The 21,728-nt window shown below is 42.0% G+C and overlaps 1 protein-coding gene across 3 annotated transcripts in view; it reads left to right on the forward strand.

The window, feature by feature from the left end:
• Positions 1-21,430, forward strand: part of FRS2 (fibroblast growth factor receptor substrate 2) — a 34,108-nt gene extending 12,678 nt beyond the window's left edge. Inside the window, exons 1-7 of one of the 3 annotated variants that reach the window (XM_053404806.1) lie at positions 1,760-1,877; positions 8,513-8,612; positions 9,313-9,404; positions 10,220-10,406; positions 18,917-19,075; positions 19,323-19,486; positions 19,773-21,430. In XM_053404806.1, the coding sequence (XP_053260781.1) occupies positions 9,339-9,404; positions 10,220-10,406; positions 18,917-19,075; positions 19,323-19,486; positions 19,773-20,762 (1,566 nt within the window). In that variant the 5' untranslated portion in view covers positions 1,760-1,877; positions 8,513-8,612; positions 9,313-9,338 and the 3' untranslated portion in view covers positions 20,763-21,430. Of the gene's footprint in view, positions 1-1,759; positions 1,878-8,512; positions 8,613-9,312; positions 9,405-10,219; positions 10,407-18,314; positions 18,361-18,916; positions 19,076-19,322; positions 19,487-19,772 lie in introns of those variants that run through there. The other 2 variants (XM_053404805.1, XM_053404807.1) reach the window with 2 other exon arrangements.
• Positions 21,431-21,728: the final 298 nt, after the last annotated feature.

Raw genomic sequence — 21,728 nt, forward strand, 5'->3', positions numbered from 1 at the left:
TGGTAATTATGTACCTCTTAGTGAATAGGGCTTGGGGCCTTTTTGGTGGCTGTGCCCAAAGTTTGGAAGTCCTTCCCTAGAAAGGCTGCTTAGCCAATTTCAGGTGCCCTTCCACTGTCTTGACAAAGACTTAAAAAAGCAACCTAGACAGGCCAGTTCAGCTGACTTGACTTCTTAATTTGCAGCTTGCCTTAATAGGTTTTACAGCTCATCTTATTATGTGCGATGTGGCTTTGATTTGTGTTCTCTACTAACTATAAAATGGACTTACTGTATTTTTATTATTACCATTAGCCACCTTTGGTGCTATATGTAGAAAGGCAGCTATAGAATGGAGATAATAAAGAAAAGTTGCTTGCTGCAGTCATATCAAGTGTTCCTCCATGTCTACCCACTTCAGCTCAGACTCAGTCGCACTGGACTTCAGAGGCACTGAAGGTGCCCTGTCTCTCCCTTCAGGGAGGCATAAAGCTGGTGGCAAACACAAATTTTGTTTATCTCTAATTGGAGTAGGACGCTGGTGGCGCTGTGGGTTAAACCACAGAGCCTAGGACTTGCCGATCAGAAGGTTGGCAGTTTGAATCCCTGCAATGGGGTGAGCTCCCGTTGCTTGGTCCCTGCTCCTCCCAACCTAGCAGTTCGAAAGCACGTCAAAGTGCAAGTAGATAAATAGGTACTGCTCCGGCGGGAAGGTAAAAGGCGTTTCTGTGCGCTGCTTTGGTTCGCCAGAAGCAGCTTAGTCATGCTGGCCACATGACCCGGAAGCTGTACGCCGGCTCCCTCGGCCAATAAGGCGAGATGAGCGCTGCAACCCCAGAGTCAGCCACAAATGGACCTAATGGTCAGGGATCCCTTTACCTTTACCTATATAGAGGAAGATGCATTGCAGGGAGTTGGAGTAGATGACCCTTGGATCCCTTACAACTCTATGATTTTATAACTGTCAGAATCTGGGTTCATAAGTCTGTGAGTGTTCCTTCACAGTGTCCTGTTTAAAGAATTTGAAATTGCACAGATGGGATATTAGAAAGCACCTTTTTCTGTAGAACTAGGGGTGTCCGGCAGAATTCCACTTTGTATGTAAACAACAAAGATTGGCATGCTTTTGTGGCTAGACAGGGAAAAGAAAGCTTATTGGAGGTCTACAAGGTATTTGAAGCGTCCCCTTGTCTCTCCCAAGTAGTACTAGGTGTTGGACAAGTGGTAGGATAGCATGTTGGAGCTGCTTTTGTGTCATCACAGTCCAACAAGGTTAACTCACTAGTTTCTGTAGAGGCTGCTTTTGGCCAACAATACCCCAAATTTGGGGTTACAAGAAAATATTCGTATGGGAACTAACTTGGATTATCTTACTCCTTAATAAGTACTTTTGGCATGCTATTTCTGTCAAGGAGAGGATTCTGGCACCAGCAGTGAAAATAAAGAACTGCTTCCAATTCTGTGAATCTTACACTGTTGTTAGGATGACACACTAGTCCTCCTTTCAAGTTCAACAGAGCCTAAGCTTAAATATCTCTTTGGATTCTAGAAGTATCCAAACAAGAAATATTCCCCTCCCCACCAGGCAACTACTTTTATCTTGAGGTGTCAGTGTCCTAAGACAACTCTGTATGCAGCATGAAAGCAATTTCAATTGCAAGAGAAATGCAATGGACAGTGGAACATAATGACATGTATTCTGTCTTTGCAAATACTTTTTCCTGAACAGTTTGTGTATTTAATTTTTTGATTCAGAAAAATGTATTGACTGCCAGTAAACTAATAAGAAAAGCAAGTAAGAATGATTTGAGTTGGATATGGCATGGTTGCCAGAAGGAAGAGGAGAGGATCTCCCTGATGTGCAGCCAGATTTAGGAACAGGAGACAAGAAAAAACAGGTGACTGGCTTTTGTGTGTGCATTATTGTAAATGGCATAAGGCCCAATTTTAAGTCTGCTACTACTTCTTTCTGTGTACTGCAATAGTAATAAACCCTGTTTGACTCAGTACCGATGTTTACATGTTTCAGTCACACCCAGTAGAGATTATTGCTTGTTTGCTTTCATTATTGGTTGCTTTGACAGTCAAGATTAGTATGCAAGCACTGTAAAGTATAAGAATTCTCAGCATAAAGATTACCTCTTGATAGGTGTGGGAAGGTCCCCCCCCCAAAAAATACTCTTAAGACATTTCATATTCAAAAAAAGCATGTAAATAGAAAGCAGAATGCTTTGGCAATGCCTACTTGTAGGTTGTAAAGTTCTTTGCATTTGTATTGTGTGCTTTCCAGGTGGCGCACAAGTGCTTAGTTGATATTAACCTCATAAAATACTGTTAAAATTTTCTCCGGTGTTTCTACCACTGTTAATGGAGAGATCTTCACAGACTTAAGAAGTTGTCCATCCTTCTTTTCAGAGCCATGGAGTGTTAGCCCATGCTATGGCCTTGTACCTTTTGATTATCTCAGCAATAAAATTAAGTGGTTAGCAAAAGAAATTACTTCTACCTAATCAAGTAAAGCCTAGAGTGCAGTAAAAACTGGGAGGGTGAATGGGCAGAACTGGACATCTTTGAGCACTTGAAATAAAATTGGCTCATTATCTGTATTTGTCTGGCAGGGACAGTTGGAGGATTTGTAATTTCATTCCTCTCTTTATTAAGAAAGGACCTCGGTATCTGGACTGCATTTCCCCCATCTTTTTACCAGTAAAAGTCAAAGCAGACAAATTGTATTCTATGAGATAACTTACAAAGTAACTGAAATGTGTTTCTATAATCTTGATTCAGGAAAAATACATTTTTTGGCTACCAGAAATTCATGAAACGGGGTTTGAACTCAGATAATTTTTTGCAGAAGGCTTCCATTCATATTTACAGCAATCTGTACTATAGATTTATGCGGAAGACAAAAGAATCTGATGGCTTCCGCTATGTGTACTTAAAAAAATTAAAATGGGTTCCCTTCTCCTTCCCTCTTATATTTGAGCATAAGTTTTTAAAGCTTTGCAGTAAGTTTGTATTTCTAAGAATAAAAAAGTGTATAAATAATTGGAGTAGTTTAAGTTTGTATTTTTTAAAAAATGTGTCAAAATGAAAACATTTAAATGGGGGTGGCGTTGAAAAGTACAAAGCAGCAACTTCTCTGGAATTGAGAGAAACTATTCCCAACTGGTTGAACAAACATTTTGGTTGCCAGCTAGGGCTGACTTTAAATGGACCAGCTGCCTGTGTCAGCAGCATAGGGTTACCAGGGTAACAGTGACTGTTTAAAGAAGAATGTAGTTGAGAGGGCAAGTTTTTGATCTGTGAGTTAAGGGAAGGAATTTGGTGTGATCATGCATCAGCCCTCCTAATCACACACACTCAAGCACTCAAAGCTATGTGGGCGGTGTGTAGCAATTTACAATTCTGTTGAAGCTTGTGTGAGGCTTCCAATTACTTCATTTTCATAGGAGCCAAAGCACTTGGAGTGTACTATGAAAAACAGTACATTTGTGATTTTGAGGAATAGTGATGAGCGACTCACTGCTGTATGTGACACGCAGTTTGTAAGTGCAGAGATAATTGATACCTCCAACCTCTGGATTTTGATGACTTGGCTTTTCCAGGGACAAGGAACATTCAAATCCATCTTCGGATAACACTTATCTCAAAAGGAACTGTAGATTTAGTCATATGGATTTTTTATATTACTGGCTTTTTTGTTACCTAAATTATTTTATTTCTAAATGATATATTCAAAAGATAGAGATAAAAAGATAGACTAGGCAGTTATCTATCATCTATCATATTTATAGACCACCCTTCACCTGCAGGTCCAAGGGGGGAAATACACAAAATTAAAACTAAAATCAATTAACTATATTAAAACAAGCCAACATAAATTACATACAAACCAAATGGCAATAGCCGAACCTTCTCTCAAAGCCCCCCTCCCCCTGCCGATGTGTGTATTCACCCGATGATAAAATGAGAACAATGTCATGATACTACATGGTTTAGAGGGAATGCCATTGCAGAGGCGTGGGATCACACCCATAAAGCCCACCCATGAGTCCCCACCATAGCGATCTTATTGGGTAGGGGACCCTAACAGGGGTTCTCCTGTAAATATTAGCACTCAAGCTGGACAATATGAAAGGACACTGGGGGGGGGTTGGACTAGATGATCCTTATGGTCCCTTCCAACTCTACAATTCTGTGATTCTGATCGGAAGTTTGTAACCCATATTAACCAAAGGAATATTTCAAATGATGAAATGGTGCAGGCCTTGTGAAAATGAGTTAAATAACCATTTTAAGAATTACTGTATGTTCTTGCAGCAGAAATATTAGAATTTGAAGGAGCAAACATGAAGTGAGATTTCTAAAGGTTTCAGACTTATCAATAGTGTAAAAGCTGTTTCACGATTTCAGCTTTTCTCCTTCAGAATGTTGGATTTTCTCCTCAAACTGACAAGTTCAACTAAACTACAGGCATTTTTTAATCAGCTGTTCCAAGGATTAAACTGTGATGTTAAGGTTGGGGGAAAAGGTCTTGCCTCTTCTGAGACCTTTAATATTACTGGTATTTGAGGAATGTGTTCATAAAGTTTGAAACTGAATGTAGTCTCTCTTTCATGTTCTGAAAACAGGCAGCTTTGGCACTTCAGTCTGAATCTTAGTAAATACCTTATTTTGTTGACTTCTCTCAGTTTATTCATTGTACGTTTAAGCATCTCCTTTGTATTCTAGTACAAGAAAATTATAATAGTCACTTATTGTATATTAAAACTTTAGACTGACTAAAGTGGTGTGTTCTTGTTTGTTTTTGCTAGTTCTAGTTAAAAAAAGGTCTTTAAAAACTGGCAAATCTAATACTATCTTTGTAAGTTTCTTCAATTCCTGCATTCCTTCTTAGCCTTTGAATGAAAAAGTGGCTTGGTTCACATGTTACAGGAAGCCAAACTATGGCTTGCCATGAATGACCAAGGGTGCTGCTGGACAAATTGCTCCTGCCCTGGTCTTCCTTTTCCCAAGGCAGAGTGAAACAAGCTAGAATGCTGGCTTGTTTCTCTCAAAATAAGCCACAAGAGGAAGTCTTGATTGAAGAGCCAGGCCCTCTCTGAGAAACAAAACAATCTTTAAAATCAGTATTCAGTGCATTGGTGGTTAACAGCTTGTCTGCTAGATTTTGATCTAGTGAGATGTAGTTGGCTTAAGACAGCAGGTTTCTTTAAATCAGACACTTCTGTTAGTTTAGGTATCCCTAGTTTCAGTGACTAGAACCAGGAAGTATGCCCATGATTTGTTTCTCCCTTTTTAGCCACTGGATATTTGTTTCCTCCAATAACGATGCAAATTATTTTTGTTCTGAGTGAATAGGACGGCACTCCATATATATTTCTAAAAGAAAAAAAAAGGCATTTTGATTGCAGAACTGCCATTCAGGGTTCAGCATTTTAAAATGGATACCTTCCTATACCAGTATAATGGAACCAAACATTCAGTTGCCAGCTCTCTACCATCATCTGTGCTTAGGTTTATCAAAATAAATAATCACAGCCTTTTCTTCAATTAAGGCTAAATATTGTTGCCCCGCATTTGTGGTAGGCAACAATGCATCTAGGAATTACTCAAAGTTAAGAACTTGATTATCCAAGGATCAGACTAATATATTTGCACCCTATCGTAGGATAAACTTCATAGGCATATTCTTTGAATGGTTGACTCACATTAAGCAACATTTGCTTTTTAAATCCATGGTAACTATTGCCCATATTGTTAATCTATAATTTATGTGTGCTCTGCAACAGATAAAGCTGAACATTTTGTTTCACCAAACCTTTAAGTAAGGTTTGGCAATGAAAATGGGACCCTCTTGTGACTCCCTTAAGAAGACTCTGGTGACAAAGAAAGGAGACATAGATATTTTTCTGTTTGTGATGTTTTGAAAGACTGCGCTCTAGAGCAGTGTTTCCCATTTTTTTCTGATAATGGCTCCCTTCCAAATGTTTCCTTCCTGTGGCCCCCCCATCCTACTGGTAGAAAGAGGGGGGGGAGATGGGGGGTCGGGTGGCGATGTTTCTATTTTACTTACTATATGTAGGGTTTGGTGTCAGCGTTGCTTGTGCAGGTTCTTTGCTGTTCCCCTTGGCAACATCTGAAGGCCCTGATCTGCTAGGCGCTGGGGTGGATTACACCCCGCGCCTTGCAGAGTCAGGCCCAGGCTGCCACCCGGCCCAGCGCTGGTGGCAGCTACAAGCAGTGGGCAAAATGGGAGCCTCAGCAATCACCCTCTCTTGCTGGAAAGAAACCAGGACTGCTCCAAGAAAATGCAGGTGGCAAAAAGAAAAGGCAGGCTGCCTCCTGGTGGGATGCCCCCTTACCTGCTTGTGATTGGCCAAGCAGATAGCCAGCCAATCAGGATTTCTTTTTTAAAAAATATTTTTTCTTTTCTTCTCACTTCCCTCTGTGACCTCCTAGCCTCCTGCTGTGCCCCCCACCCATTTACATAATGTTCACCTGTGGCCCCCTTGGATTATTCTGCTCCCCCCAGGGGGCCATATGGCCCCCCAGTTGGGAAACACTGCTCTAGAGTTGTGGATCAGATGTGTGAGCTGTATAAAAAAGCAATAATAGCTGTGTGTAAACTTACAGAACACAAATGGAGTCTTCCCAATGCAATATAATTATGCAAGATGAAAGGAATGCCCAGTGGGAATGTTTACTTTAGAAAACAGTAATGCTTTATTTAATACACATAATTAAACAGCTTTTTGAGTGAGAAAAAAAACCTTCTTATAACAGTGGCTGCATAATAAGAGCCAGATTCTGATCTTGATAATTTGGTCCATCTGTGCTGAATTAATTTATGTTTACTACAGCCTTAGCAGAAGTACTTGATTTTAATTTACGTAACATGAAAAGAACTGACCCAAGTATCTGTTTAAATAGAAACAGACTAGATTGCACAAATGAAGAGTGGGGCTTAGTACTTGACACTGAAGCAGAAACAAAAATGTTGAATGGAGCTTTGGTAAACCACTGTTGGTGACCACAACACATATTTTCATCTCTTTTGGAGGATAGCATCAAAGGAACCTGAGAATCACAGAATTGTAGAGTTGGAAGGGATCCCAAGGGTCATCTATAGCCCAGTCATTGCAATGGAGGAATCACAGCTAAAGAATATTTGACAGATGGCCATCCAACCTCTGTTTTAAAATATTGAAAGAGCCAGAGTCCACCACTTTCTGAGGTAGCCCGTTCTATGCTCGATCAGCTCTTACCATCAGAAAGTTCTTCCAAATGTTTAGTTGGAATCTCCTTTCTTGAAATTTGAATCCATTGCTTTGGATCCTACACTGGATTTGCACAATGTTAACCCATTTTTTTTTAGTTATCAAAAGGCTTTCATTTAATGGAATCATTTTTGCCCCACCCCAAATATGTAATGTTGACAGAATGAATATTTGTAATATTGCAACACAAGTTAACGTGTAGTCGGTGCATTTGTTCTTTTTAAAGTGTGTGCATTATATTCTGTTTCTGAGAGAAGTAGACCTGTTATATCATTACTACCTTGTGTTAATGGGAAAGAATGTACATATTAGGACCTTTTATGGGGGTGGGGGAGGTTAAATATTTATTTTCTTACATTTATGCCTCACATTTCTTCCACCATGGAGCCCAAGATAGCATACCAATGGTTTCCTGTCACTTACCAGACCTGATTTGCTTTTGCAACGTGGTGACTGCAAGTGCTATATGTGAGACTCATCTGAGATGTTCTCTAGTTGCACATTTGAACAAGAACTTCTACATAATACTGCACCAATGTGTAGTATATTCTTTGAAGACGTAGTTCTTCTAAGATAGCAATATACAGAACAAGCATAGTAAGAGGCTGACTTTCAGAAGATAGTGGGAACAAATACTAGGAGAAAGCAAGAAGCTGAAAGATCTTTGCTTCAGGAAAAGACTAGGCAACAGTCCCCAGTTACACTCAGAGAATCTGTATGCGAATCTAGCTCAAAACTGGAAGAGAGGAGTTGATAGATGTTTGGAGCAGTTCTGAAGCTTTATGTGATGTCAAAAGACCTCCCCTTTCCCTTTAATGCAGTGCTAGCTACGTATATAATTTGGCTGCTTCAGTTAGCCACGTGGATGCTTTTCTAGTAGACATTGCAAGCGGTCAGCCAGAAACCTGGTGGAATTGTTGAAAAGTAAATGTAATAATTGATCCACACACCCCTCCAGCAGAAGACATCTTTGCAATATCTTATGCTGTCTTTTATGTTATTTGTGTTTCTCGATTAAGTAGCAATCTTCAGTTAAAGAACAGAATGGTGGTAAAAATACTGTAACAGCAAAAAATATAGTGTTTTTATGAATTACCCCTTTTAGAATGAGTTATGGCCAGCACATGTGTGCACACTTATTCTCTGCAAATATTACTTATCTAATTTGTTTTGCTTTCGGAACCAACTTTTATTCAAAACAGCTTTCTTGAGCCTCTATAATAGACTGTTTTTAAAACTTTGATTTTTAGGTCGTAACTCATTTATGTGGAAGGGCGACATGATGTTTTGAAGTATGACAGAAGTACTGATGCTGTACCAGAGGCTAGAAATATTAATGGCCAAATCTAGGTGAGTGTATGTACCTTTGGCCAGATGTTTCTCTTCACCACCTTCTGAACTTGCCTGAATAGTTAAAGACCATGCTCAAGGTGGCTCGAAACATGAAAATAAATACATAATTACAAATGTAGTAAATAAAACACATTGAAAAGTTCACAACCAAATCGAACAATTCACATAAATCATAATAAGATCTAAAAAGAAATACAAAAAACAATATCAGTAACAGCAACAAATACTAAACAAATCCCCAGGCCAAAAGTCTGTTCAGCAGCCTCAACTTTTGTAGCTGGAGGTCCCAAGCCAGGTGGAAATAGACCAGCAAGGCAAGGAGCAGGACTTCCAGGATCTTATTGTGAATAAGATCCAGTTATGTCCACTCACTTGCATAAAATGAACTAATGCAACAGGACTTCCAGTTTACTCCTGGAGCAGATTTGGGGGGATGTGGGGCCTGGAGGGGGAAAGGAGGACCGGGGAATCCCACTGCCCTAGTGGACGAGTACTCACTCATGCCATGTTGGTGCTCACCCTATAAAGTACTTTTCTACAATACATGCTTATATTCTGTCTGTCTCCATTGATGTACAATTGTCTTTCTTCTGCCAATTTTCTTTAATGCTTTGGGTATATAGTCAATTTATATGCCATTTGCATGTTTGTTTTCATTTCTCTTTTTGAAATGCATTCTCTTTTACCTTGGTTTTAGCAATCACATGGTCTTCTAAAGAAGTCATGGGTAGCTGTTGTAGCTGTCCAGATAAAGAAGCAGTCCCTGATAACCATCGAAACAAATTCAAGGTAGGGTTTTGTCACCTTTAATGGGCACAGAATTCAGATTATGTGGTGGCAGGTTAGGGACAGAAAATGTGAAATCAGTAGGGCAATTTGGAAATGTTTGGATTTTTCTTTCTCTTTCTCTTTTGGTGGACTTGCTTTTTAAGTAGATAGGTTGTTCAAAAATAAATTAAGCCATAGTATTTGTAGTTCATATAGTATCCGACTCTTGTGTAATTATCACAGAGACAGCCTAGATTTCTCTCTTCACATCTCTTAGCATTATTAGCTGTGCCTCGCAAGACGAAATTAATCCGTTCCGCTAGTCTCTTCGGTCTTGCGGTTTTTTCGTCTTGCGAAGCACGGCTATTAGCGGCTATTAACGGCTATTAGCGGCTTTAAGAAAACAAGGAAACAAAGGAAACAAACTCGCAAGACGTTTCGTCTTGCGAAGCAAGCCCATAGGGAAAATCGTCTAGCGAAGCGACGCAAAAACCGAAAAACCCTTTCGTCTTGCGCGTTTTTCGTTTTGCGAGGCATTCGTCTTGCGGGGCACCACTGTAGTTAACCACCACTAATAGCCAGTCTTGAAATGCCTAGAGGGAGGGTGGAAATATATGTGGCCTGCATAGTCATGGCCCCATGTTAAGAGGAAAATAAAATACATTTGAACTGTATTATATCAGGAAGCCAAATTTATTTGTTAGTTTTATAGATTTATTTTATAGTTTTAAATATTTGTATCAAATATTTGTTTAGTAGATTTAGGTAAGGTACATGACTGTGGCTTAATAAATTGATGTTTGCTTTAAATATATAGTATCCATTTTATTTTATAGGTTATTAATGTGGATGATGACGGTAATGAGTTGGGTTCTGGTATAATGGAACTTACAGACACAGAACTAATCTTGTATACCCGTAAACGGGATTCTGTCAAATGGCATTACCTCTGTCTGCGCCGTTATGGCTACGATTCCAATCTCTTCTCATTTGAAAGTGGTCGAAGATGCCAAACTGGACCAGGTATGTATAATAGCTTTTTGCTTGTTCCTATAGAAGACCTAGAAAAGAGAAAGGGAGAGTAGTCACTAAACACCTGTATTTTGAACAACAGTTGGTCTGAATTAAAACAAACAGACAGACAAAAACCCTCCCCTGCATTTTAATGAAATCCAGGTTAGTACTTCCTACCTTTCTGAAATCAGAAAAGGATTTATTCAGATCACCAAGTAGGAACCTTAAAATGATCAATCATCACTTAATACTTCAATATGCTATTAAGACCTCTGCAGTGACCCATATCTTACCTGTCTATGAGAATATGCTGACTCGTATAAAATGGAGCTACTTGGTTCACTCAGGGAAATTGCACTAGCTTTGTAGTTTACTTTGACCTGCTGACCATCTTGCCATACTTTTGAAATACCCCTCACTTTCTAAATCAACTTCCCCTGTAGCATAGAAGCACAGAAACCGGGTTGTTTTTGTTGGGGTTTTTTTGGGGGTGCTGGTGGTGGAAGATATTGGATTACAATCATGTGTGTCAGAGATCAGTCAATTGCATACTGAATAATAATAATAATAATAATAATAATTTATTATTTATACCCCGCCCATCTGGCTGGGCCTCCCCAGCCACTCTGGGCGGCTTCCATAAAAACCAAAAATACAGTAAAATATCACACGTTAAAAACTTCCCTGAACAGGGCTGCCTTAAGATGTCTTCTGAATGTCAGGTAGTTGTTTATCTCTTTGACATCTGCTGGAAGGGCATTCCACAGGGCAGGCGCCACTACCGAGAAGGCCCTCTGCCTGGTTCCCTGTAGCTTTGCTTCTCGCAATGAGGGAACCGCCAGAAGGCCCTCGGCGCTGGACCTCAGCGTCCGGGCAGAATGATGGGGGTGGAGACGCTCCTTCAGGTATACTGGACCGAGGCCGTTTAGGGCTTTAAAGGTCAGCACCAACACTTTGAATTGTGCTCGGAAACGTACTGGGAGCCAATGTAGGTCTTTCAAGACCAGTGTTATATGGTCTCGGCGGCTGCCCCCAGTCACCAGTCTAGCTGCTGCATTCTGGATTAGTTGTAGTTTCCGAGTCACCTTCAAAGGTAGCCCCACGTAGAGCGCATTGCAGTAATCCAAGCGGGAGATAACCAGAGCATGCACCACTCTGGCGAGACAGTCCGCAGGCAGATAGGGTCTCAGCCTACGTACCAGATGGAGCTGGTAAACAGCTGCCCTGGACACAGATTTGACCTGTGCCTCCATGGACAGCTGTGAGTCCAAAATGACTCCCAGGCTGCGCACCTGGTCCTTCAGGGGCACAGTTACCCCATTCAGGACCAGGGAATCCTCCACACCTGCCCGCCTCCTGTCCCCCAAAAACAGTACTTCTGTCTTGTCAGGATTCAACCTCAATCTGTTAGCCGCCATCCATCCTCCAACCGCCTCCAGACACTCACACAGGACCTTCACCGCCCTCACTGGTTCTGATTTAAAAGAGAGGTAGAGCTGGGTATCATCCGCATACTGATGAACACCCAGCCCAAACCTCCTGATGATCTCTCCCAGCGGCTGCATGTAAATGTTGAAAAGCATGGGGGAGAGGACAGAACCCTGAGGCACCCCACAAGTGAGAGCCCAGGGGTCTGAACACTCATCCCCCACCACCACTTTCTGAACACGGCCCAGGAGGAAGGAGCGGAACCACTGTATGACAGTGCCCCCAGCTCCCAGCCCCTCAAGACGGTCCAGAAGGATGTTATGGTCGATGGTATCAAACGCCGCTGAGAGATCCAGCAGAACTAGGAAACAGCTCTCACCTTTGTCTCTAGCCCGCCGGAGATCATCAACCAGTGCGACCAAGGCAGTTTCAGTCCCATGATGAGGCCTGAACCCCGACTGGAAGGGATCCAAATGGTCCGCTTCTTCCAGGCGTGCCTGGAGTTGTTCGGCAACCGCTCGCTCAATCACCTTGCCCAAGAATGGAAGATTTGAGACTGGGCGATAGTTGGCCATCGTGGCTGCATCTAAAGATGGTTTTTTAAGAAGCGGTTTAATAACCGCCTCTTTCAGCGGGTCTGGGAAGGCTCCCTCACGGAGGGAAGCATTCACCACCCCACGAAGCCCATCGCCCAGTCCTTCCCGGCTAGCTTTTATAAGCCAGGATGGGCAAGGATCCAGGAGACAGGTGGTTGGTTTCACTCGTCCAAGCAGCCTGTCCACATCCTCGGAGGTAACAGATTGGAATTGATCCCACTCAACTTGACTAGACAGAACTCTAGCACTCTCCCGCCCCGGCCCTGCTCCCACGGTGGAGTCTACTTCTTCCCGAATCTGAGCGATTTTATCTGCAAAAAACTTTGCAAAATCATTGCAGGAGAACATGTGGCCCATACTGGGCCCCGATGTTGCAGGTGGTTCCGCTAAATTGTGAACCACCTGAAAAAGTCTCCTGCTGCTGTTTTCTGCAGATGCAATAGAGGCGGTGAAGAAATTCTTCTTCGCCGTCGCTATCGCCACTTGGTAGGCTCGACGTTGAACTCTAACCTGTGTCCGGTCAGATTCGGAATGAGTTATCCGCCACCGGCGCTCTAGCCGTCTCAACGATTGTTTCATTGCCCTCAGATCCGTGGAAAACCACGGGGCTGTCCGGGCTCCATGCAATCGGAGAGGGCGCTTCGGAGCCAAACAGTCAATAGCCCTGGTTAACTCCACATTCCAGCGGGCCACCAGGGAATCAGCTGAAAGGCCATCAACATGGGATAAAGCATCCCCTACCACTCTCTGGAAACCATTTGGATCCATTAAGTGGCGGGGGCGGACCATCCGAATTGGTCCCACCTCCCTGCAGAGGGGATGGGTCGCAGAGAAGTCCAGTTGCACCAGGAAGTGATCTGACCATGGCACTTCTTTCGTTTCGCTTTTACTTAGTGTCAGATCACCAACATCCATAGAGGTAAACACCAGGTCCAAGGCATGTCCGCGGCTATGGGTTGGGCCAGACTTATTCAGGGACAGCCCCATGGAGGCCATGCTTTCCACGAAGTCCCGAGCGGCCCCTTGTAAGGTCGTGTCGGCATGGATGTTAAAATCCCCTAGGACAACCAAGCTAGGTGTCTCCAGGAGAACATCCGCCACGACCTGAAGCAGCTCGGGCAGGGAATCCTTGGTGCAGCGGGGAGGTCGGTACACCAAAAGGAATCCTGTACTGCCCCTATTGCCCAACTTCCAGAACATGCACTCGGAAAACTGGGTCTTCCCAACAGGACGCCTGGTGCAAACTAATGACTTCCTAAAAATCACTGCAACCCCCCCTCCCCGCCCACATGACCTGGGTTGCTGTGCGTAAGAGAAACCTGGTGGACAAGCAGCGGCAAGGACAGGCCCATCTGCTTCATCCAACCAAGTCTCTGTTACACATGCCAGGTCAAGTCCTCCATCCATGATCAAGTCATGGATGGCAGTGGTCTTATGAATCATTGACCTGGCATTGCACAGCAGCACCTTCAGGTCATGTGGGTATCCCTTGCTGATTCTAGTATCCATCCGGTCAGAACCAGACCCGGAGGCAGGAATAGTCCTCAGACAACGACTAAACCTGCCTCCTCTGTAATGACGTGGTCTAGTCTTAGCGTAACTCCTCCTCCTACCCGTGATCACTGAGATCGGCTGCCCCAGTGCATCCCCCCCTGTGGAACATGCCCCAGCCATTTTGTGGGCTGGGGCCCACTCCCCGGCAGCCCTGACCCCTCCCCCTAAGAACAAAATAAGATCTTAAACAAACAAACAAAACCAATAAAACAATACAAACAAAAAAATGTAAAAATTACAAAAACATCAAAATAAAAAAAAAAAATTCCCCAAGCCCAACCAAACATCCATCCCACCCCCACCCGCCACATACAAAAAATCCAAAAGAAAAAATTTAAAAACATTTTAAAACCACTCTAAAAACACTCTGTGCCCCCCTGGCAGCAACAACTGTCCTGGTGAGGCCTGTCAGGCCCTGCCCTGGGCCAGATGGTAAGTGGCAAGAGCAGGGCCCTCAGGCACTCACACAGGGGAGTCCTCCTGGGCAGCAGGCAGCAGGCAGCAAGCAGTCCTTATGAGGCCCCAGGCCCCGCCCCCGGCCAGATGGTAAGTGGCAAGAGCAGGGCCCTCAGGCACTCACACAGGGGAGTCCTCCTGGGCAGCAGGCAGCAAGCAGCACGCAGTCCTTATGAGGCTTCAGGCCCCGCCCCAAGCCAGATGGTAAGTGGCAGGAAGGAGCAGGGCCCTCAGGCACTCACACAGGGGAGTCCTCCTGGGCAGCAGGCAGCAGGCAGCAAGCAGTCCTTATGAGGCCCCAGGCCCCGCCCCAGGCCAGATGGTAAGTGGCAAGAGCAGGGCCCTCAGGCACTCACACAGGGGAGTCCTCCTGGGCAGCCCTGAATATATTGCAGCACTTATGCCAAAAGCTTGGATAGATTGCTTGCTTACTTTAAAATATTAATAGCCTACCTTTGTGCCTCAGGGCCTCCAAAACTACTTACAATAATAGAATATCAACATACAGGAAAGCAGTTGGACAGAAGGTTAACTGATGGAGTATAACAAGATTGCAGAGAAGCTAATGGATGTTTGATATCATTATTGGCTATTTAGTACATATCCACACCTGAATCAGGGCTTTTTTGGGAAGAGGGATTAGAAGGGAAATAGAGGTGACAAGATATGGAAACTTGACAAAAAATTAACAACCCTCTTAAAGAGGTCAGATGTGATATTACTGATGATCTTATTATTATCTAATTATTATTATTATTATCTAAAAATAATAGGCAGAGAACTTGTCACTAAAAATGGGCCTCCTTGCTAGAGAAGTGGAAGGAAGCCAATGCCACACATTTTAAAAAGGGAACCAATGGACAGCCAGGAAATTACAGGCTTATTAGCCAAACCTCTATCCCAAGTAAATTGGTTGAAGGCATAATTAAACCTAGACTTATTAAACATGCTGGGTGGAAGCCAGCATTGCACAAGCAGACCTCACTTTTATTTCCTCTCTCCTGCGTGCCCCCCAAATCTGCTCCAGAGGGTTGGGGAAGTCTCTGAAGCAAATGGGAGTATGCTGGTGGGAGGAGTGGAAGGTGGAGGCTCGTTTTGTGAGCAGAAGTCCATGCATGGGCACCATTGGATACAATCCATAGAAGACCATATTTGAGGAAGAATCAGTATGGCTTCTGAAGAAGGAAGTACTCTCAAAGCTTTGGTGTGCTTTGGCAAATATGTAGATAATCCAATTGGCTTGGTATGCCTGGGAATTCCAAAAAGCTCTTTACAATATCCCTCTTCAAAGGTGCTTAACTTTTTAGATCTTACATTTATATCCCACCTTTCCTCCAAGATGCTTATGATTCTCTTCCTTCCCATTTATCCTAGCAACAATCATATACTATAATATTTGGTGATGGCTATTGTTTTACATTGCTTTTAAGAACCACTTCATGGATGCTAGTTGTGTCATTGGCTATTCTTCTCCACACTGAAAGACGCTCAGTTGTTGGGGAGAAATAGGAGAGGGTTGCTGCTTTCATGCCTTGTTTGTGGATTTGATTGAGTTTTGGAACTCACATAAATTGCCTTTTGTAAATCATATCTCAGCTCTAACCTCTCCCCTAAAACTTTGGTATGGATGAGTGATATAAATTGGAACATTTGTAAATCCGCAAAAGTGCAGTGCCATTTTTATTGCTCATGATGGGTTGGTTTGTTTGTACTAAAATTTATCAGAAGAATCTTCAACCATTCTTGGTTAATGTTTGAAAGCAAGTATATGTATTTGGAGACAACTGTTTAACAATGCTTTAGATCCCCACTTAATCCTCATTAAGTATTACTAAATGTGGCAGAATGAAGTGTCTTTATATGGTTTGTCTTCTGTAACTACCAAAAATTATCCTTTTTCTCTCCAGCCTGTTGTGTAAGCATCAGTGTTCCGACCTGTGTGAGGGACTGTGTTTATTTGTGGTGTTAAGTGTTGCTCGATTTAATAGCAATCATAAGGAGAACAATTTAATTTCCCAACAGTGTATATTTAAGGTACCCAAACGTTATGAGCTACAGCTTCACAATGTCCTCTCCAGTTGGTGGACCATGAAAGCATTTTCAAAGGTCGTATCAGTTGAACCATAATTCTGAAAATGCAAAGCAGACCTCCATAAAAAAGAGGATAGCTAACAAATAACAGTGAATGCCACAAATCTTACAATTATATTCTATTCTGAAAATGGTCACAAGTACATAGACTCAGTGCATTTCGCCATTTTAGATCAGCTTCTCTTGACACAGACATAAAGAATTGCTGTGGGGAATAAGCATCTTCTCAATCAGTTCAGTTATGGCTGTTTTCCTATGTTCCCCCTGATTCCTAATGAGGTTCAGATGACACTACTGGTTGCTACTGGGAAAAGTCACATTCTCTCCCCCCCCAATATACAAAGTAGTATTGTGTTCCATAAAGCATATTTAGGATTGTGATGAAAGTTGCATTAATGGAACTTGTTTCTATATAACAGGTTATTATGTTAGTTAAGCAAAAGCATTGCTGTAAAACCTGTGTTTTGGGTGTCCCTCAGTGAGAGCATCAGTAATGGTGGGTAGGCTTTCCTATAAAATAACTTGCCAGTCATTTCCTAAAATGCAGGGACAAAGAGGAATTTGATTTTAAAAAATGTTTCTAAATGCAAAAGTCAATATTCAAAACAATGCTTTGTATCCAGTAAAGTTTACCTTTTAGTGCCAGGGCTTCTGCATTTTGCAATGGAGCTCCAGCTCCTTTTCCCATATGTGCTCCAAATCTGTTTGGGGGTTGTCCCAACCCTCAGGAGCAGATTTGGGAGAGGAAAAGGAAAGAAAGTTGCATTGCCAGGTGGAAGTCCTTATGTTAGTGGGACAACTGGGTTGGATACACCCACAGTTTCACAGATGTTAAAGGATATAATTAGATGAGTGTACTATGTACCAGTTATACCACAGAAGAATGTTGGATGAGTTATAGGGCTTGTGTTTAGTTCATGCCTCTGCAGATGTTCAGGGCAAGTGCTTAGGGTTCGTCAGTAGACGTTCAGTTGGGAAAGAATTGTCAGTTGTCTGAAGACAGAAAGTTCAAAAGCTGTTGTAATAAAATACAAGAGCTTCCAGTGTTTCATAGTCAGAGCAGAACCATTGAAATGGGCTTGGGTAATTTTATTGATGTTGCTAGGTCTACTTCACTGTTTCCCAGACTTGGGTCTCCAGCTGTTTTCTGACTACATCCCTGACCTAGGTCCTGCTACCTAGGGATGATGGGAGTTGTAGTCCAAAAACAGCTGGAGACCCAAGTTTGGGAAACACTGGTCTACGCTAAGTATGGCTAACATTGATCATGAACCACTAATTGTACTCAAAGCCCATTAAGAATAGGATTCCATTTCTGTTGTGGACAAATTTTGGCGTATTCATTATTTTATTTAGCAGCTACCTTGGAAAAATATGGACTTTTTGTAGCACTGTGGATCACAGTCCATTTAGTCTGAAGCATTCTCTGAATAGGTTTTATAGCATAAATGAGTTGTTGAGCACAAGTGGTAGACAACTGTGGAGATGATGCCAAATTTAGTTGATGACTAAATACATGAATATTTGAGAGTGTGCATGACACAATTAGATACTGTCTAGAAATTTTTTGTTATTATATTTGAATTTTGCTCAAGGTACTCCTGCTCTTAACACACAACCAATTTGCTAAAATTTTCAGGTTTTACAGTCTGCTACCACACCTAATTGTGTTGGCTGAAACAGAGTAGTGGACAATAGTTTTGATATGTTAGATAAGCTAAAGCTCAGCAGTAGCAAAAACACATACTTGTTAACAAGAATGTCAACTTTAACTTAATGCTTTCAATGGAAGAATAATCCAAAGCTGCCAACTGCACTGGTTCTCTTTGCTGATGATGGTAAGTTGGGCTCCCTCTGCTGTCAAAAGACAAAGTGGAACAATACTAGAGGAAAATCCATGGTATTGTCTACTTTGTTTCTGTGTCTATCCTTGAGACCAAAACCAAATTGGCTTTGTCTGTATCACCCAAATCTGTTTTATATTCCGTCTTCCCTTAACCTTCACATAAACTTGTACCCTTTGTCAGATCCTTCTTACCTCTTTGTATAGGAATTTTATATTGATTTTGTTACAAATATCGAGCAGAAAATCTGAAATACAATTTTGCTGCAGCAAAACCGTGCTCTTTCAGGGACTACTGCTTACCAATAAAGTTTTGTTTCCTGAATTTTCTCTCTCTGGTTATTGTTGCTTTATCCACTTTACCTTTTGTTTAAATCTGTGATCATGAGTAATTTAAAACTTTTCAATATATATAAAAGGGGTTTAACATAATTTAGTTTGATAGGTCTTTTTTTATTAACAGGTATGTGCTTAAATGGACTGTACAACATCTGATATTGGAAGCTTACTTTATTCATTAAAGGTATCTAACAGATTCTATGTTGTTGTAGGAATATTTGCCTTCAAGTGTGCTCGTGCTGAAGAATTATTTAATATGTTGCAAGAGATCATGCAGAATAATAGTATAAATGTGGTTGAGGAGCCTGTAGTAGAAAGGAATCCACATCAAACAGATATGGACGTTCCAAGAACACCCCGCACACCTACCAGTAAGTTTATTTTTTCTGAGTGTTGAATATGACACTTGAGCTCACTTGCCATGTTCTCATTTGAAGTGTCTTAAAATTCATCATAAGATTTAGACCTCATCGATTTCAGATGATGAATATTGCAGGTGAATTCACCCACATCTGCTGTTATTTCCCAAGCATCCATGCATGCTAATTGGTTGTTACAGCAAATAATAAAAGAGTGCCATTCAATACAATAGGGTAACTGGATTTTCTTTTTAATCAGCACCTGGGTTGAGTGGCCAGAGTCTACCCAATGGGTATCCAAGGTATCCTTCCTATGGAGATGCTTCATCACATCCCTCCAGCAGACACCCTTCCGTAGGGAGTGCCCGTCTTCCTTCAGTAGGCGAAGAGTCAACTCATCCCTTGCTTGTAGCAGAGGAGCAAGTAAGTGATTTGGGATTTGACTACACAGTTGTCATATCCCAGTCTTAATTCTCTTCCGCTTTCTCATGATTGCTGTGATAGTATAAATCTCTATTGAAATTGTTGCCAGTCTTGTTCTCTATGGTAGAAGTGCTCTGAAGCAGGTTTCTGGACTGAGTTCATGTTGCCTTGTACCTACCCCTTTGGGATATGACCGAAAAATGTGTTCATAAGGAAAAATGGAGTTGGACAATGTGTGAAGTAGCCATGTGACCCCACAGCTGACACGCTATTCTGTCTTTTGCAGGTCCATACATATGTGAATACAACAGGTGTACAGGAGGAAAGAAAAAACAGGCCAAGTGTGCGTACACCTCTGGAGCGAAGGGTTTCTAATGCAGAGACAAGCAAGGCAAGGGAAGATGAAACTTGTCCAGATGACAGAGATGCCCAGGTTGTACTGGAACCTGAAGGAGTCAAATTTGTTTTGGGTCCAACGCCTGTCCAGAGGCAGTTAATGGAAAAAGAAAAAACTGAATCCAGTGGGAACAGTACTCAAGGTGGTGGAAACAGTACTGAAACTAGTGCCAACAGTACTCAAGCTAGCGCGAGTAGTAACAGTGAATGGGACACTGGGTACGACAGTGACGAACGCAAAGAAGTTTCCTCTGGTAACAAAATAGCGTATGAAAATGTAAATAGGTTGTCTATCCCTGGTGCCCCAGGACTCAGGAGAGGTCGTCTGATATCATCCAGTACCTCTGATACCCAGAATATCAACAATTCAGCTCAGAGGAGAACTGCATTGCTAAATTATGAAAACCTGCCATCTTTGCCTCCAGTTTGGGAAGCCCACAAGCTAAGTAAAGAGGAGGATGACAGTTTAGGACCAAAGACACCGTCTCTGAATGGCTATCACAATAATTTAGACCCCATGCATAATTATGTCAATACAGAGAATGTGACGGTGCCATCAAGCGCTCACAAAGTGGAATATGCAAGACGCCGGGACTGTACTCCAACAGTCTTTAACTTTGATATTAGGCGACCAAGTTCAGAACACAGGCAGCTCAATTATATACAGGTTGATTTGGAAGGTGGCAGTGACTCTGACAACCCTCAGACTCCAAAAACTCCTACCACGCCACTTCCACAGACTCCAACCAGGCGCACAGAGCTGTATGCTGTGATAGACATTGAAAGAACAGCTGCTATGTCAAGCTTGCAGAAAGCACTGCCACGTGACGACGGTACTTCTAGGAAAACTAGACATAATAGTACTGACCTGCCTATGTGAGCCTGGAAAGCATTAGTTAAATCATTTGCACCTTTTTGAAGTTTTTTTTTAAAATGAATGCTCTGTTTTGATTTTTAAATGCTACACCACATGTTATAGATTGATAGATTTTTTCTGAATGCTTCATGTCATGTGCTTATTTAAAGGGAATTTAAGATAGAAAGAGTATTGAATAACACTGTTTCATTTTACAATGGTAGTTAACAGCTTTCAGACAGTGTTGCCATCTTCTTATAGTGCCTATTGCATTGGCTGAAAGTTGGATAACATGCCAGTTCTGGCAGACTTGGCCATGTGCCTAAAGTCACTGAAGGCATTATGACACCTTTTTTAATGCCTCCTGAAACTTCGTATTAACAAGCAGGTCAGTATTTTCTCTCATAGCATAGGCCCGTAGATTCACATATTCCAGTTGAATTTATGGCATCATGTGGCATCAACGAGAGAGATTCTGGTCAGTTTGGGTTGAGCCATAACAGGGTACAAATTCCTTTTATCTAGCATGTGTGGGCTTAATGATGGTCTGGCACATAAATCAGTGCTTAGTTGATGGGAGAGGATGACAGGCAGCTGTCATCCTCTAAAGCCCTTCTAGTAGGAGCAGCTTGTGACGGTCCTGCACTGTGTAAGTCTATTAATAAAGTCAATTACTAAATTTGAAATTTTAATACTGAGTAGAGTGCCATTACTTACGAGTGGCTGACTTGGGAGGGATGAAATCAGCAGTTTCATAAATATATTAGAGTATCATTTAGCACTTGGTTTCAGTCCTTGAAATAATGACCAGATGCACTTTAAAACCACTGACCATAAATCCAGCAGGTAGTAATTTTTTAAAAATGCTGTTTTGTCACAGATTCATTTGCACTTCAGAAAGACACTGTGTTGCAGTTCAAGGTTTTGGTTTTTTGCTTTTTGCTTTGTCAAATCAAAAGTAGCAGTGACTAATCTGAAGAAAGTGTACCA

The sequence above is a fragment of the Podarcis raffonei genome, chromosome 10 (assembly GCF_027172205.1).
Source record: "Podarcis raffonei isolate rPodRaf1 chromosome 10, rPodRaf1.pri, whole genome shotgun sequence".
NCBI classification, from domain to species: domain Eukaryota; kingdom Metazoa; phylum Chordata; class Lepidosauria; order Squamata; family Lacertidae; genus Podarcis; species Podarcis raffonei.